This window comes from the organism of the source record quoted next, unplaced genomic scaffold, assembly GCF_019419815.1.
Source record: "Pyrus x bretschneideri cultivar Hongxiangsu unplaced genomic scaffold, Pyrus_bretschneideri_v1 Contig3, whole genome shotgun sequence".
Lineage (NCBI taxonomy): Eukaryota > Viridiplantae > Streptophyta > Magnoliopsida > Rosales > Rosaceae > Pyrus > Pyrus x bretschneideri.
Genome location: NW_025999612.1, coordinates 8985696 through 9003958, shown reverse-complemented (window position 1 = coordinate 9003958; position 18263 = coordinate 8985696). Strand labels below are relative to the sequence as shown.

At 34.1% G+C, this 18263-nt stretch overlaps 1 protein-coding gene across 1 annotated transcript; it reads left to right on the top strand.

Moving 5' to 3' along the window:
• The first annotated feature begins 6577 nt into the window (after window positions 1–6577).
• LOC103926761 (BTB/POZ and TAZ domain-containing protein 1) lies at window positions 6578–11252 on the top strand. Its single transcript, XM_009335630.3, has 5 exons — window positions 6578–6832; window positions 6940–7073; window positions 7241–7544; window positions 9216–9532; window positions 10846–11252. Exons 1-5 carry the CDS (start codon window positions 6704–6706, stop codon window positions 11036–11038), a joined length of 1077 nt encoding a protein of 358 aa, XP_009333905.1. The 5' UTR covers window positions 6578–6703; the 3' UTR covers window positions 11039–11252.
• Window positions 11253–18263: the final 7011 nt, after the last annotated feature.

Sequence of the window (18263 nt, the reverse complement as noted above, 5' to 3'; positions counted from 1 at the left end):
GCCTAAAATTGAGAGTATGTACGCCAGTACCTGCCTTCCTGGCATCGCGTCGCACCACCCTGCACTCGTTTTTCTATTTGTTTTTCTTTTTTCGTTTTGGAGCAAGTCAAAACACATCGAACAACTTAAAATAGCAAGTTTTATAGAGGCTAACGTTTTGTACTAATAATACAATATTATATGAAGAGAAAAAAGTATGAATAACGTTATATTATTGGTGCCAAACACTGCAGTAATTGTGTGACAGCCCATCCCGAAATATTTGTATCGATGGCGTGGAATGACGATTTTGCCCTTGGACGTTAGTTGGTGTCATGGGTGATTTGTTTTTGGTTGGTGACTCAGCTGGACATCACACACACACACACACACACACCCATACCCTTTCGCGTAGGCTTTCTCTCATTTTTCTCTCGGATATTCTTCCATTTTCGTACAATTGTACGGACAAACCTCAAACCAACCCTTCAAATTGCAGATCGAGATCATTGTTGGTGTTTTTGAACTCCTTGCAAGCTTAGGAGTTGATCTATACATTTGGTTGGACGTGAAACCTTGAAAAACCATTGTTTCTCGCGAGCTCCGATTTGGGTACTATTCATGCAATCGTGATCATTAAGTTTTTAGAAGTTTTTAAGCTTTTACGAAAATTTAAAACGTCTTCACAAAGCTCAAAGAAGCAAAACGAAGTGTTTTGGACGTCGGGAAGTTCAGTTTGACGAATTTCAAGTTTGGGCGGATTATCGTGGGTTTTTCCGGCGAGATTCGGTTGGATTTAAGTTGGTAAGATTTTGTTCTACTCGTTGTAAGCTTCATTTTGGTACAAATTTCATGGAATTTGGTTAAGAATTGAAGAAGATATGAAGTTTTGAAGTTTTTCCAAAAACCGGCGAAAATTCCAAGTTGCAAACGGCGGCGGACGGCAGCAACCGACGAGACTCACCGGAGAAGACGAAGAATATTCCGTCAACTTTGACGGAATATACTAACAACGTTAGGTATATATAACGGTATATTCCATTTTTGGACGGAATATTCCCTAACGCCGTTAGGGTTTCCGTACGTGTGCTAGGCATGTGCCTGCGCATGGGTGGTTGGAAAATTTTTCTAAAAATATGGGGATGTTCGTGGTGTCAAGTAGATCACGTTGATATATTCAAACACCCCATTTAAGTAATGTATGAGAAGTTATTACCTAATTTTGTTTATGTGCTTTAAATTTACGTTTATATAGTTGTTTCGCATATAGGTGAGACCTATCCTGAGGACAAGCGCAGTCACTCGAGGCTTGGGGGCTACAACCCTTCCACATACCAGTGAGTGGGCTTTTGGTTTTCAGTATATATCTATATACTTGATTTTTCCCAGAAATTCATTTTAAATGAAAGTATGTTTTGAAGTACCATGCCAAGTATTCATATGTTTTATACATGCATTAATAGTTGCATATATTTATGGTTGACGATGCGGACGTTCAGGTAAGTACCAGGTGAGTTATCGAATGTTTATGTAAATTGAGGATTATGTGAGATGTTTAGAGAGCTCATTAACCTACACCCTGGTGTTAGTGCTTGGCTAGAGTTGAGGGCCTAGCCTTCACATGATCGTTCACCTCTTGCACCACACATGCTCAACTTGGATCCAAGGCAGGTGCCAGCCTGTCGTACATACCACTTTAGGAGGTTCCGACTTGTAGGTGACTTGCGATACTTCGCACAGCCTTCACGTGATTGTAGCACTAGAGCGTATTTATTTACACCCAGCTTGTCGTACAGACCACTTTAGGTGGTTCTGACTCCTGTGCAGGCATATTGTTGATGAGATATATATATATATATATATATATATATATATATATATATTGTTGCTGAGATGTGGATTTGAGCTCTAGATTCAGCCATACAGGTCGAGTTAGGTGACTTCGGCTGATATATCATTTGCATTGATTTATATCACCTGGATTACATATTTCATATTGAGATATTTGGCATGGCATATTCATGATTAAAGCTTGTTGAGCATGGTTTTGAGATACGAATATATTCTATATTCTATATTCTATTTACTAGCTTTGATAATTGAAATGGTTTTGAAAAACTTTGTTTTTGCCCACTCACACTTTCTGTTTTGCACCCCTCTAGGTTTTAGGTAGAAGTGCTCTGGTGGCTCACGAGGATCTTGACGGTGGTTCTGACAGAATAACACAAATGTAGGATCACCTTTGGGTGTTGTTTAATTAGTACTTGTCCAGTCGAACTGCCCTTAGACTATTTATGCTTTGATTGTGTATATTCACACTTAATCTCGTATTAGCATGTTATCCTAGCTAGTACTGCTAGTAGTTTGGTTTTTTATTCACTCGTATTTCTTATATCTTTATCGCTTCCGCACTGTGCACATGGTTACGTCACCTTCACGTGACGGCCAGTATGCCTTAATTTCGGTCGGGATGTGTCAAATTGTGTATGAGCATCAATGAGTTTTTTTTAAGACTGAGAATTTTTTTAGCAGGAAAATTGAGTATCGACTATAATAACGTGACAATTTTATATAGTTTAAGGTTATTATATTATATTTTATGCTTCATACTAATCTCAATACAAAGAGATCCGCGATAAAGACGTTATGATGTTATATTTTTTACAAAGATAAAATAATAATACTAAATTAATCTAAATGACAGAGAAGAAAATAAATTGAAATTATTTAGACCATTCAATTTTTTAATAAAGACGGTTCAATTTAGTTTTTTTAATTCGACGGTTCTACTTGGTTTAAAATTATTAAGCTGTTTTTAATCCTTCATAGTTCATGCTAATCCGATTTTGAATGAGACCTCGATTAAAAAAAATAAAGTTAAATATTGATAAACCTAACCCAACTTAATATATTTGCTATAAAACAACTACTCGTGTCACTTTCTTATGGGAATTTGGATTATTATTGCCTTTTTATTTTGTTAATTTGGATAAACTTGCAATAGAAATGTTTGTTCGAAATTACCCTTCCCTAAAACTAAACATATGTGCTTTGGATTTTAAGTTTGAGTTTGTAAACAATAAAATAAAAAAAAGAAAATGCTCTAATTTGAATTGAATCAAACCATACTCGCTCCTACTCATACTTTGAGGTGTGATATGCTTTAATTGTAACCACAGACTACCTCAACACATGGTAAATGAAAAGACAATGCTAAAGCGATTACGTTTTTGTGGCAAATGAGACATACATATCACGTTAATTATGAATTCTATCAGATTAGATGTTGATACTATGCATTACTTGTTATACCAGACGGTACACTTTTGATACTAATCTGGTTTAAAAATGTTGTTCGGCTAACGTTACTCTACATAAATATAAAAGCTTGAGTTTAAGTGGGTCCCAGTTGATGGACGGCCGAGACAGTTGATCTCCAATAAAGTAAACAAATGTGGATTTTTGTGTGGGTGAGCTGTTGACACGTGTAAGTACAAGTGGACGTTGGTTTGTGATCGAACCAGTTGAGATGGCAAAAAGGATTGGAACGAGTGAATACACGTCAGACCGAGTCAAGCCCTTCGCGAAACGAAAGGCCATTTATTCTGAAAAAGGATTCGGCGCTGGATCCTTTTCTTCAAGATTTTGTGATCGTGATTGTTCATCGTGTATCGTGTAATTAGAAATCATATTATATACAATGAACGGTTACGATCACGGAATCCTTAGGATTCCCAGAAAAAGGATCCAACGAGGATCATTTTCCATTTATTCTAAACAGAATTGAATCCTATCCGGATTCAAATTATGAGGATTTTAGGGATTCTTATAACTTTGTCATTCATCATGTATCGTGAGGTAGGAACTTATTTGACTTTTTTTATTTAAAATTAAACATAAATATTATAAACTGATCGTATAATATACGATGTACAATTAAAATGTAATAATCTATAGGATCCCACAAAATTGATCCGGAGGGCAACCTCTTCCATTCTAAACGACCTCAGTCAAGTCGGTCTATGCCTTCCACATCAGACGAAAAAGATCATTTTATCCATATAGTCTTTGGATAATTACGAAATTAAAAAATAGAAAGCTTCCAAATTGGCAGGGGTAATTATGGAAGAGTAGTTATTTTGCTAGCAAATTATGGGATGTTCCCCCACGCGCATGGCTGACTTGGACATTTCAGTCAACTAAAGCCATGACATAAAAACGAAAAACATTGTCACTTAGTATTACAGTTTAATAGTATTTTTCTTTACTTATAAGTGAGAGGTCTTACGTCGGATTCCTGCACTCTTTTAATATAGATAAAATTATTTATTCAAACAAAAAAGTTATTTTCTTTTTCTTTTTCTTATTTTATTTGTTGCGTTTTTTAGACAAATCGATAGTGTAGTCTCCAAACTATAGTTTACTTTTTCAAAACAATTTGTTCGATGTTATACCATATCTTCATTACGAGAAACCTAACAATTGAAGAACGACGATTAAATAGACCAATAAAGTGATGCAAAGAAAAACTATTCTTGAAAAGAATGGTAGATAGTAGTTTCAATATTTAAAATTTCCTTGATCGGGTCGATGTTTGCGTAGAAACAACGGAAAAATTAGAAAAATATATAGAAAAGGGACTTCACCCCGTGTCAAATAAACTCCGTGTCGAATAAACTCTTAAACTTTAGCTGATAGATTTCGTCGATAGTTTCAACATATCAGTTAAATATCAACAAACAGCTGTATGATATTCTCCCAAGTTTCATTTTCAATTCCATATTTTAAAGCAAATGTTCATCATTTCTATTGAAGGGAACCAATATCGATACAAATATATCTATTGATATTTTTACAAATTTACATATCAATATTTCGATCAATACCAATATTTTAAACACTGCTAATATTGAAACTTAAAATTTGGTCTTTACCAAAACGGAATTTAAATTAGAGATAAAAAAAGAAAAGAAAAGAGATGAACAACACTCATTTATAAATCACAAAGCATCATGATAAATGGACTCACACACATAACAACTTCAGTTTGAAATACCCATTGCTATTTTTTTTAGTGGCATTTGATCTTCAATGTGTTAAAATCTCATGATCGATTGTTGTAGAATCAAACAGTATCTAAGGGCTAGTTTGGTATTGTTGTATTTTTTTAAAAACTATTTCTGATATGCTGTGAGAATAAATAATTGTAAAATAAAATTGTTAAGTGTCTGGTAAACATTTTTTTGTGAAAGTGCTTTTAATAAAAAAAGCAATGTTTGAGTGTTTGATCAAATTTTATATAAATTGCTTCGAATATGTTAAATGACTAAAAAATATATATAATATTTAATGTGATATAATAATTGTCAAATATAATAATGTAGAGACAAAGATTGTAATTTTGTAAAACATGTGAGGATATACTTGCCATTTGAAAATTTCATTAAATGAGCATTGATTATTATGCTTTGAAAAAAAAAGCATTTTTTTTAGAAGCATAATAGACTCTGCTTCTGCTTTTTTACTTTCATTGACATCAGTTTTTTAAAAAAATATTTTTTTTGTTTTATCAAACATATTTAATGTTTCAAATTTTTTAATAAGCTGCTTTTTTTAGAGTACCACAATCTCAAACCAACCATAATGAGTTTTAACAGGCCTTTTAAGGGAAAAGATTTTCATTTTATTTTAAAAAAATGGAGATTAGTTGTGGGATTCACTTTACATTGAACTTCAACAATTTGAACCGTCCATTTTGTAATTCTCGATTCGTAGATCATCTTTGTAAAAATTCAATTCAATCCGAAAACATTTGCTTATTTAACTATTACGACGAAATCTCAATGTTTTTCTTTTCTTTGAACTCAATTAAATGCCTCAAATATTTTTTTGATTTGGATAATGTTTTACAATGATGATCTATGATATGCAACTTGAAAAATAGACTGTTCGATCGTTAAAATTTAATGTGGCATGGGCTTCATAACTAATTTTCATTTTTATAAAAAAAAAAAAAAAAAAAGAGGGATCTTTTTACTTAGAAGCCTCTTTAGTTTTTTTTTTTTTTTTTTTTTTAAACAAACGATAATATCTACACAAAGAGGATGAGAGAGTAAGATAAGTCTTACAATGGTCTTGCCATAATAATGTGTTTTAACTTCGCCTTTAGCGATAATCGAATCTAAGACCTCTCACTTACAAGTGAAGAGTAATACTACTAGACCGTAGTATTAAGTGACAGAAGTTTCCTTGGTTTGAATAACAATAATATGGTGATGTGTTGTCATTTAGTACTATAATCTAGTGATAGTCCTCTTTACTGGTATGTGAGAGGTCTTATATTTTATTCTCACAAAAAATCGAATTTGAATCACATTATTACACCATTACGAGGCTTACCTACTTTTCTGCCTCTTCAGCATAGATAATATGTTTTATTGAAAGGATAATATGCTGATATGCTATGCGTGTGAGTGATAAGCAACTTTTACCCAACTTATAAGTTATATTGTGACAGTGAAAATGCAGCTATTAGAAAGCGCGTGTCACATTTGTCGATGTTTCTATTTAATTTTGATGTTCCAATTCCACTCCAATCTTTTCTTTCTCTATAAAGTCAGGCCGACCATCAAACCCCTTCATCCATCCCCATACAAACAAGACAACCGACTCACAAAAAGCAGACTCCTTCTTACTCATACTCTCTCTCTCTCTCTCTCTCTCAATGGAAGCTAATCCGACCGGCACCTCCGTCGACCTGTACGGTCTCTCCGGCACCAAATCTCTCCCCGAACCCGACGTCGACATCCTCACCTGCGACGCCCTCCGCATCCCGGTGCACTCTTGCATCCTGGTACGCTATTTCACCAAACATGCGCCGCCTTTCCTCCTCACTCCTAAAGCAATTTTACTTCTATTTTGGAAAAATCTGATTTATGTTTGTGTTTTGATTTCATCAAGGCTTCAGTGTCGCCGGTGCTGGAGAGCATAATCGACCGGCCGCGTAAGCACCGGAGCTCCGAGCGGGTCATTCCGATTCTCGGCGTTCCGTACGACGCCGTATTGGCCTTCGTCCGCTTTCTCTACTCCTCCAGGTTCGCCGCCGTTTCTTTTACGCTTTTGCTAAATCAACGCGATTTTCTAACAGTCATCGCCGCCGTCCGGTTATCTCGGCCGTCCGTTTAAACAACTCCTGGCAGATCTTGATTAAATGCTTGGAGATATTTCCATGTTCGAACTGACGAAAGTACCCCTCGTGCAGGTGCACAGAAGAGAACATGGAGAAGTACGGGATCCATCTGCTGGCGCTGTCCCACGTGTACTTGGTCCCGCAGCTGAAGAACAGATGCACGAAGGAGCTTGGTCAACGTTTGACCATCGAAAACGTGGTGGACGTGCTGCAACTGGCGAAGATGTGCGACGCAGCGGATCTCTACCTCAAATGCATGAAGTTGGTCGCTAATCACTTCAAGGTTGTTGAGACAACTGAAGGATGGAAATTCTTGCAAGCTCACGACCCTTGGCTCGAACTCGACATCATGCAATTCATCGATGAAATTGAATCGGTACGCTACCTTCATATTTCTTCGTTTCTTTTCGTAAGAGAAATGTTATTCCTACTATGTTTTTACCATATTTTTTTTAGGGATAATTTGATATAGATCCAATTTTGTGAGCCATTAGTACAATTAGTCTACTGCATTGAAATAGGTCCAATAATTGATATTCCACGTAAGCTTATTTATAATTTGTACCATATTTATCCCTTAGACTTATAAATTTTAGTAAATATTCAAAATTTCTTAATTATATGATTATTTGTGGTTTAACTTATCCCTTAATTGTAGGATTAGTTATAGCAATAAAATCTCAACCCCCGGTCCGTTTCATCCCTCCTTTTTTTTTCCTTCATCTAAACAATTCTCTTTGTTAGATCATGGAATCAATCATCCTCTTTCTTCTCTCATCTTTCACGGGTGATAGTTTGTGTTCCTCCCTCCAAATTCCTTCATGACAATTTCAATTTTTACATAGCTTTCACAATTTTTTTTTACATATTCGTTCGGCAATACAATATCAATTGCAAGCAATAATACAGTATCATGCATTATATTTGCTCTATTATATTTTTGTGCGTATCATAAAGGTAAACTGAAACTTAGTATTTGTTCCTTTAATGGAGGTATATTATATCATATTTCTATTCTAATGTTTTGCCATGGAGGTTCAGCATTTTTCTTCCTATACAATAGGTAGTTTATTTTTATTTTGTTGGTAGATTATATCTATTTTGTAGGTATAAAGCATTTTTCTTCCTATACAATAGGTAGTTTAATTTTGTTTTGTAGGTAGATTACATCTGTTTTGTTGGTATAAAGTATTTTTCTTCCTATACAATAGGTAGTTACTAAATTATATCAGTTTTGTAGGTAAACATCATTAGGTGGTTACTAGATAATATTTTAGTTAGTATTTAAATATTCAAAATTAAAAACTGAATAAATGATACAAAAATTAAAGAATTTAAATATTTTTATCTAAAAGGGCAAAATTAGTATAAAAATATGTAATTGGATAACTGGACTTAGTTAAAAAACTACCTTTATTTTTGGACCTAGATCGAAAAGCCCCTTTTTTTTTTATCACTTAGTGATATTTGATATGGACAACCACGTTATTTGAATTAATTAAAATTTTAAATTTAATTTATTATTTAATAAAATAATAATTAAAAAAACTTATTAATTAAATAATGATTGTGGTATGATCTCTTTCTTTTTCTTGAGTTTTGCAAATTTTTCAAAAGATATGGTTGTCTAAATCAGATACTGTATATAAATGTGGTACAAAAACATGATATGAATAACAGTTTTCTTTTGTAAAAGACAAGAAAAATTAGTATAATCTTTCTCTCGTTTAGAAATGCTTTTGAAATAATTGAAAACGTTTTTATAATTAATTCTCAGTAAAATGACAAGCAAATCTGAAAAAATATTTTTATATGCACACTTCAAGTGTTTTGAACTTAAAATCATTTTTCCGTAAAGGATCTTCATTTATTTTAAAAGTGGTTTCAAATGGATCCATTATTGTTAGTTGCTGACGCATGTAAAACTGACGTTACTATTGATACCCAGTTTAAATAACATTTTCATTGTAGAAATTTATCATTTGTGTTAATTGTTTGAACCCAATTTGTTATCGTATTAATCAAAGTTAATATTGTGATTAAGCAGAGGAAGAAGAGGACAAGGAGGCATAGAGAGGAGCAGAGGTTATATCTCCAGCTGAGTGAGGCAATGGAATGCTTGGAGCACATATGCAAGGAAGGTTGCACTACTGTTGGGCCCTACGACGTGGAGCCAGATCACAAGAGGGGCCCATGCAGCAAGTTCTCCACGTGTCAAGGCCTCCAGATGTTGATCCAGCACTTTGCCACGTGTAAGAGGAGGGTGAATGGAGGGTGCTTACGTTGCAAGCGCATGTGGCAGCTTCTTAAGCTTCACTCTTCAATGTGCGAAGAACCTGATTCTTGCAGAGTCCCTCTTTGCAGGTAAACATATGTTTAAAAGCCATGATTAAATTCTAATCTTAGTACTTCTAATGGTAGCTTAAGGAATCCTAATTGTAGTTTAATGAATAATTAAGAGAAAAAGTAGTTGTTGGTAGGATGCCAAAAGATTTTATCAGCTAAAGTAATTGGTTTTCTTTAATTTGCAATTAGAAACTCTCACTTTAGTTGGCCATTTCTGGTTTGGAATCTCATAAAATATAGGACGGTGAAGGAATAGACTAGCCTATGCATCATTGAAACCTACTTCCAACTAGGCATCTTTGGAAGGGGTGGTGGAACCCAACTGATCATGCCAACCAGACAGAAATCCTCTCCGGATCTCATTGTCCGTAGCCTAAGGACCAGGCAATCATTGGATTGCCACTCAAATTGAATACGACGGTCCTCATTAACTCATTCTTTTGGCCCACTCACACAAATCAAGGGCCTAGATTTCCTAGTCCTTAGGCTCTGGTCTGGAGAAAATCCAAATTCATGCCAACCCATTATACCCTAGCACCAATTTAATCTTGGTCCGGCATCCCGGTTGGTTTGGGTTATATAGCGAGGTATCTTGACATACGGTGAATATGAATCGTACTTTCATACAAAATATAAATTGAATTGATAAATTGTCGAGATTTAGAATCTAGGATCTTAGGATGCTAGACAAATTGATAAGGGAACATTTCTTCATATTCGAGTTTGTTGGCCGGCCTCTAATAGTTTAGGTATGCACGTGAGTCATGTACTAGAACGACAGCTTGTGCATATCATGGTTTATTAGGGATGAAGGAGACAGAAGCTGGCTAATAAAACCAAATAAAATAGATTCCATCATGTATGGGATGGGACAAACGAGGTAAACATGTTCCACGACCCTTCCGTCCAATCACTTGTCTTAATTTTAGTTCATAAAATCTAGAAGGTGAAAGTGTTCCATCAGCCGACGTAAATTAAGTCACTTAAGCGGAAATGGCATGCTCGCCTCATTGCACACGAGTTCGAATTCTTCTTCTCATAATTTAGAATATGTTAGAATATATGTCGTCTTCTGATAAAGAAAGAATATATGTCGTCTTCTGATAAAGAAAGAAGAAGTCTTTCATCCCAATCCTAATTCCTAACTCTTACAACTTGCAAATTTAAAAAAAGAAAAAAAGAAAGGGTTTTGATTTTATTCAACTTGTCACTCCTACCGACCTACATAAAATATCATGGATGGTAGGGTTCATTAAGACGATGTGTTTATCTAACTATTTAGCAACTAGCATTGATATTGGTTAACACGATGTCGTTTGGGAATGTGACAGGCAATTCAAGTTGAAAATGCTGCAAGAGAAGAAGACGGACGATGCCAGGTGGAAACTGCTTGTGAAGAAGGTGATGTCGGCCAAAACCATATCTTCCCTGTCTCTGCCAAAGAGGAAGAGAGAGGAAGAATTAGGAGAAGGAAGAAGCACTTCTACTATTACTACTCATGGAGTTAGAAGCTTCAGATTGTGATTAATTAGTCTTTAATTAATTATTATATTTAAGTTGGTAGAAAATGGTGTTTAACATTTACTTAATATGTCTGGTTACCAATATTGGGGAAGTATTATCATGTCCAATTTGGTTCCATCATTTATATATAGTAATTTTTTTGACAATAAATTTCCATTTGTTTTGGATACATTTATCTCATCTTTAATATTATGATAAATTCGTAAATTCGTAATTTTATGTGTTTATCTTTTTTTATCATGGGAGTGTTAGTAAGATACACATTGTTAGTGTTCTTTCTTAACAATTTAAGTTTTAAAGGCTTATTGGTTGTCTACATGATATCAAAGCTTTGATTTCGTTATGAAATGCATCTGTCTGCCTCTTCACATGCATGATACATTTAACACGTTAGAGCTTACAACCTAAGTTGTAGGGTTTGGGGCATGTTCACTATCTGCTTATAAATAATTAGACTAATTTTCATATTACCGACTAATTTTATGATTAAATCTCAATTTTTTCAAACCATGACTTTGCATCTTCTTATAAACTATTGGGCTAAACTCCATGGTCTATATTGCCAAATAATTTTATGTTTAAATCTCAATGAGTAATTGATTGTATAGAAAACTGTATCTCTCTCCCATCACAAGATATATGAACGGGATAACACATAAATATATGAAACTGTAAGTTAAGAAGTCTTCAAAATTAACAAGAGAAAAATATTAATTTTTTAAAAGAAAACTGATTAGCGTACGCTTCAATCTTCATTATATGAATGCTTTAATTGTTACATCATCTGGTGACTTCGAATATAAGAAATCAAATATTTTCCACATTCCCATACTTTAGAGTATCAGCTTGTAAAAAAAATTTAGTTAGTCTACGTATATTTTAGTTTACGTGCAAGTCATTTTATCTTCGATTTTGATGACATGTACAAGTGGTTATTGAATTGATAATCACTTTAAAGGCGTGCATTAACAACCACGACAAGTCGATACTTGTAAACTATGAATTTAGTTGATCGTTACCACATATAAGGTGTAATTCCCAACTAGTCTTGTTCGGGCTCAGAAAGAGTGAATAATTGTGATTCCCCTTTTAAAGGAAAAAAAAAACGTGCATTAACATATCCTGATGTGGAACCCTCAACCACGTGTCATCCAATGGTAGGTGACTAAGAATTTAAAAGAGAAAAGAAAAAAAAATTATTAAAGAAAATGGACATTTTTGGCTCTTTTACCAATGGAATAGCAAATCTGATTCAAAGTCGGGAGTTTGAAAACTGACGCCAACTGCTGATAGTTGCTTCTACGCTAGCAATAATTCCATAACTAATAACAAATAAACACTAAACTGAAGCAATTAGTCAATTATTATTTAATCACATTAATAAATAAAAAAAAGATCAAGAATATTATCACTTTACGAAATTTAATAAAATCAATTTTCATAAGGGTTTGTCTTATTTTGCCTACCTCGATTTCAAAATTAAAACGAAGATCCACATCACTACCGAAGTAATTAAGTTTTACGTACTTATTCACGTCACTACTAAAATAGCTAAACTTCACGTACTTGAGCAAGCTTCTTAACCACTCCTAATGCCATGTATTTCTTCTGCTCTATTTTTTTTTCTAATCCCGCTCTCTAACACACACACACACACATAATACACAAATATATATACCACGTGAGCTCCAGAGAGCATGCACTGCATGCTAGCTCATGTTGGAAAACTAAATGGAGCTTAGCTCCTATTTATAGGGATATGAGGCTGCTATCAAAGGCTATAATTGGATTTGGGCGGGAAGTAGATGAGCTCAAGTAGCTGGAATGATAACTTTGGCTAGGAGGAGATGATCATTGAATCTAATACGTAAGGTCCAAGTGAATGCATGCAAATGGTGTCATGCAACAGCAAGACCGCTTGCCACCTCTATTGATGGATAGTGCTTACAAGCACCTCATAGTAAATACAAAAGATGTCTATGAACTAAGTCATGACACCTACCAATTCCCCTCATGTTAAACCATAAATCTTGCTATAAATACAAAGTAACAAATATACATACATACATACATACATACATATATATATGTATATATATAATAAATCTAAATTAGCTCTTTTTAAAGAATAATAGTAAACATATATTTTGAAAATACCGGATCTCACAATAGTACTAGGAGTTAATTTGGTGTGGGACACTTTTTTTCCTTTCGTTCAGGTTGAAAGTCCCGACAAGGTTTTTATTGAGACCCACTGCTATCACCTTATCCTCGATTTTGTACGTATTTCACTATTCAATAAATATCGTACTTCATCTTAAAAAAACATAAGTAATAAAAAAATAAAGGGACATTGTTGAAAAGGTCAAAACTCCGAATTTTTTTTGTCAAAATTGAGATTTGTATATTGCGTATAAATCTTGTGACGAATACAGTAATTTGTGACGTAACATGCCATGTTCAATGCATTGATCTATCTCATCTCCTACTCTGATATCTCTTCTGTCCAATGCATTGATCTATCTCATCTCATGTCGAGATTTTGTGTGTAATCAATGATACATCCCGATACTATAGTGATGATATATTCTCAATTGCAAACTTCGAATTTCTTCTAATTATGGTTTTTCTTCAGCGTACTTGTATAGGCAACACTTATGCTTAATAGTACTTCTGCCATAAATACCTTTATTAGAAGCACAACAAATAATTATTAACTATTTAAGCGCTCGAGAAAACAGATTACTATTTAATTTATTTTATTAAAAGTATTATTACTTTGTGTGTATGAACATAATTTTTTAGAAAATGAGAAGGAGAGAGGGAGAGAGGGAGAGAGGGAGAGAGAATGTGGGGGAGTAGAAGGTTTTTGTTTTTGGTTTTTATTTTTTATTTCATTTTTTATATTGAAGGAATTTTAACATCATCGTTAAGTGAGGTTTTAATAAAAAACAATAAAATTTGAACTTGCGAAATTATATTAATGCCTATCATTTTTTTGTGTGATGGAAGACTAAGTAGTATTTTCATCCTCATTTAGTTAACAAAAAGAATTTCATTAATTAATAGAGATTAGAACGAGAAATTGATTTGAATCGACAGTTTCATTAATTAATAGAGATTAGAAAGATTAATTGATTTGAATCGTTGTACGTTTGCAGAGAAAGAATTTAATTACCAAAGCAATTCGCAACTTGCTTTCCGGAAAATAAACAGCTTAAAAATACTTTACTACTTTAAAGTTTTCATGTCTAAGGGCGTGCCATTCCATAAGGCAAAAGTTGTCAAAGTAGTCCCCTAATGACTTAACCAAGTCCATCATTCAAATTCCAATATCCATGCCTAAAACAGAACAACAGAAGCAGTGAGATAAGCACTTATGTAAACAAGGACTCTTCTAGTGGCCTCTCTGTCCATGGTTGGAAACTTTGGAGTTCATTTTTTATGATATTCAAAACCACTCTCAAGACATTTTTGATCAGTAAAAATAAGGTGCAACTCGTCGGACACAAACTGTTTATGTAATGAGGATTCTCTCCGGATTCTCTTTGTGTGGATCTCGAGGATCTTCCAATCAGATTCGTTCATCATACATTGTGCAATCAGTTTTCGTCAGATATTGTTTATATTCAATTTTAAATAAAAGAATTTACAATGATTTCTGACCGTACGATGTACGATGAACGGATGTGATTGGAAGATCTTCGAAATCTTCACAAAGAGAATCCGGAGAGGAACAGTGTGATCATAATGATGTTTATGTTGTTCAAGGAATTTGTAATATAAGACACTGTCGACACCCACCATCATTCAGATCCATCAACTAAGTAGATTTCTAATATTATTGAAAAAGCATCTTCTGCCTCGAACGCTTAAAGTGGAGACCCTGAAATTTGGAAGGCTTGTTAAGATCAGGAATGAAGTTGTTTTCAAAATCCATGACAGATTGGTAAAGTCTTAAAATTATTATAAACCGAAATATTAAAGGACGATGTTACCCAAGAAATGTAGAAGCCTTGAACGACAAATGAGTCATGGGATGTCCCAAAAACTAGTCGTTCTCTTTATCACGTTTATTGTCCCCAAGATAAAACAGCCCATGAATCTTGGTTTTCTGGTTAGTGTTGCTCCGAAACTCCTAATTTCAGAAACACAATCAGATATGGAGTTTTAATTGCTAGTGTAAAACCCCATTACCCAAAACCAATATTTATTCACAAATTAAACGAAACGTCGAGGAATCGAAGACTTAAAGCTGGAGAAAATCTACCCTTCCACACAGACACAGTGCCATCATTCCCAATCTCCTTATCCTTCCACACAGTTCCATCATTTTGTTTCTTCCATCACTTGAACATCCTACGAAAGTTTTAACGGTGGGAGGTTTTTGTTCAAAATGTCCTGCCTCACCCTACGACTCGGACGGACACAGGTACAGTGTGCTCACTGAAATTGATTATGTTTCAAGAATTATGTATAAAGTTGAATCGGAAATTCACAACTTTCGAAATTAGTAAAAGCATTTCAATTGTTATTCAAATTTTGAGATCTTCCGGACAATCAATAGTAATGAAATTTTTATGTAAAAGACCTTGATACAATTAGAAGTGATACTATTTGATATAAGGAAAGAGATTTGGAGAAGATCCATTTCCACCAAATCCACCAAAAGAATCCGGAAATGATCCCTTTCCTTCATATAAATTGTGATTCTTAACAATAATGCAATCTCCCTTGGAGGACTTGTTTATGTCGTAGGTTTCAATACCTTGCGGCTGTTCAACATGTCCTGCCTCTCCAATTCATCTCCCTACTACTCGGACGGACGGAGTGGTGCATAATGTGATCGCTAAAATCGATAATTTTTGGAAAATTTTGGATAAAGTCGAACTGGAAGGAAATTCACAGTTTTCTGAATTAGTAGAAACATTTCAAAAGTCGTCTAAAATTTTCGGACATTTGGTTTGGAATATTGAATTTTTTGGACTCATATTTTTCAATCAAAATCGGATTTCGCTATCAAACTCACACCCTTACTACAATTAGAAAAATGACACACAAATTTCTTTTAGCTTCTCATACTCATTGTTAATCAATTTTTTGTTTCTATTTGATTTATATAATTTGAGGGTTATGAATAAAGAAAGGTAAACGCTAAGCGCTCATTTGAAACTGCTTTTAAAATAGTTAAAAATTGTTTTGATCAAAGTGCTTTTGGAATCAATCATTACTAAATACTTGTTTTGAAGTACTTTTAAATGATTGAAAAAGCTTTCAGAGAAATATTTTTAGGTTTCAAACCGGTTATGTGCGAATTTCAAGTGCTTTTCTACACATATTGTCCAATATCTTAGTAGATACTAGATAGGATGTTGGGTTTTTACCTATGTGTTCTAGGTTCGAAACTCCCACTCCTAATTATTACAATAGTTTCAAACTTTTCCCTTCCCTAAGACCTACTCCAACCCTTGGAGTAAAACTCAAATTTTAGATTTTAAACTTACTCCAACTTGCTCAAACTCTTGAGGCAAATATGAGTTTTAATCCAAAACTCATTTTTGGGGCAAATTTAGCCTAATATTTCTCATGAGTTAGTGGAGCTAACCCACCATATATGTGCATTTTTTTTTACTTTTATATTTATAAATTCATTAAATCAAACGGTTAAAATCTAACATGATGAAATCTAACAGTAAAAAAAAAAAAAAAATCCAATAGTCTAAATTTAAATTCAACGGCAAAAGTAATTAAAAAATATATTATTTTATGTGTTTCATATTCTTTCATGGTGTTCCACGAGTTTCATGGTGTCGGTTTAGAGAATTTTCAATATTTGTCAAAATCTAAATATTTTTATGTTAAAATGTTCATAAAATTAAATTAAGACAGTCTACATAATTTTTTCTTTTAAAAGTTACCTTGAGAAAAAAATTATCCTAAATTCATTCTTTAAAACTCCCAGGTTAAAAACTTAACCTAGAAAGGTTGGAGGAAAAAAACTGTTTTTGAGTTAAAACCTAAATTTCTCTGGATTACAAATTTTAGGTTTAACCCAGGGATTGGAGATAGTCTAATAAGGGTGCGTTTGTTGCACTGGACTATCTCGGACTGGATTAGCTTTAGGGACTAAGCTGAACTGGCTTAGACTAGACTAAGCTGGACTGACTTAATAAAGCGTTTGATGCAGAGTCGGACTAAGAAGCAGAATAATTAACAAATCCTAATATTATAATATTTAATCTATATATATTAATATTATATTATTTAATTTATATTATTAGTATACTCCATTCTTTTTTTCATAACAATTCTCCATTTTTCTATTATCCCCCTCCCCATTTTTTTCTCCTTCCAAAGCAACCCAGTCCCTAGATATCCCAATCGCCATCTAAACCCAGAAATAGAATCTTGACCTCCTTCTGTCACAACCCGTAGAAGCAGTCTAGCAGAAACATGGCGGCGACTGATTTTTCTCCAGGAGCAGATTGGTGGAGTTATGAGTGAAGGACCAAAATACCCACAACACATCGAATGAGGAGAGATCGAATTCAAAAGCTGTCTGGCGAAGCGTTGCAAGTCCGTTAGATTTGTGTTTGAAAATGGTTTTGGGAGAGCGAGATTGGGAGTCAATGAAGCCGAGGAACTAAGCATAGAAGTGTTGCCTCTCGACAACGAGTTCGGTGATAAAGCATCTCAAGGATGGGCGACTTTGAGGTTTCGTGATTGTGGGTTCAGGGCGAGGAAGGAGAGAGTGGTGGCCTTCTGGTGGTGTAAGAGGGAGAGCGGGAAGGATGTGGTTGTCGCCTCGTGAAACATAGAGCAGAGAGGGGTTTTAGCTAGTCCCATGGTTTCCTGGGACTCTCGCTAATAACCTCTAGCGATGTCCTTAGCCCTAGTTTGGTATTGAGATGATTCTAAAAAAAGTGGCTATAAAAAAAAAAACTGGGAGCTTTTTTATGTTTGGTAAACATTCAGCTTCAGCTTTTTTTTCACAGTTTTGGGTGAAAAAAAGCCAAAAACACAAAGTTACAAAACTCAGCTTTGAAAAACCAACTTTTTTTCACATCTGTTTTACATAAAAATTTATCAAACACTATAATATTGCTTTTTTTTTTTTTTTCAAAAGCACTTTTACAAAAAAGTTTACTAAACACTTTGTTGCTTTATTTTACAGCTACTTATTCTCACAGCACAATAGAAGTAGTTTTTTTTTTCAAAGCATAGC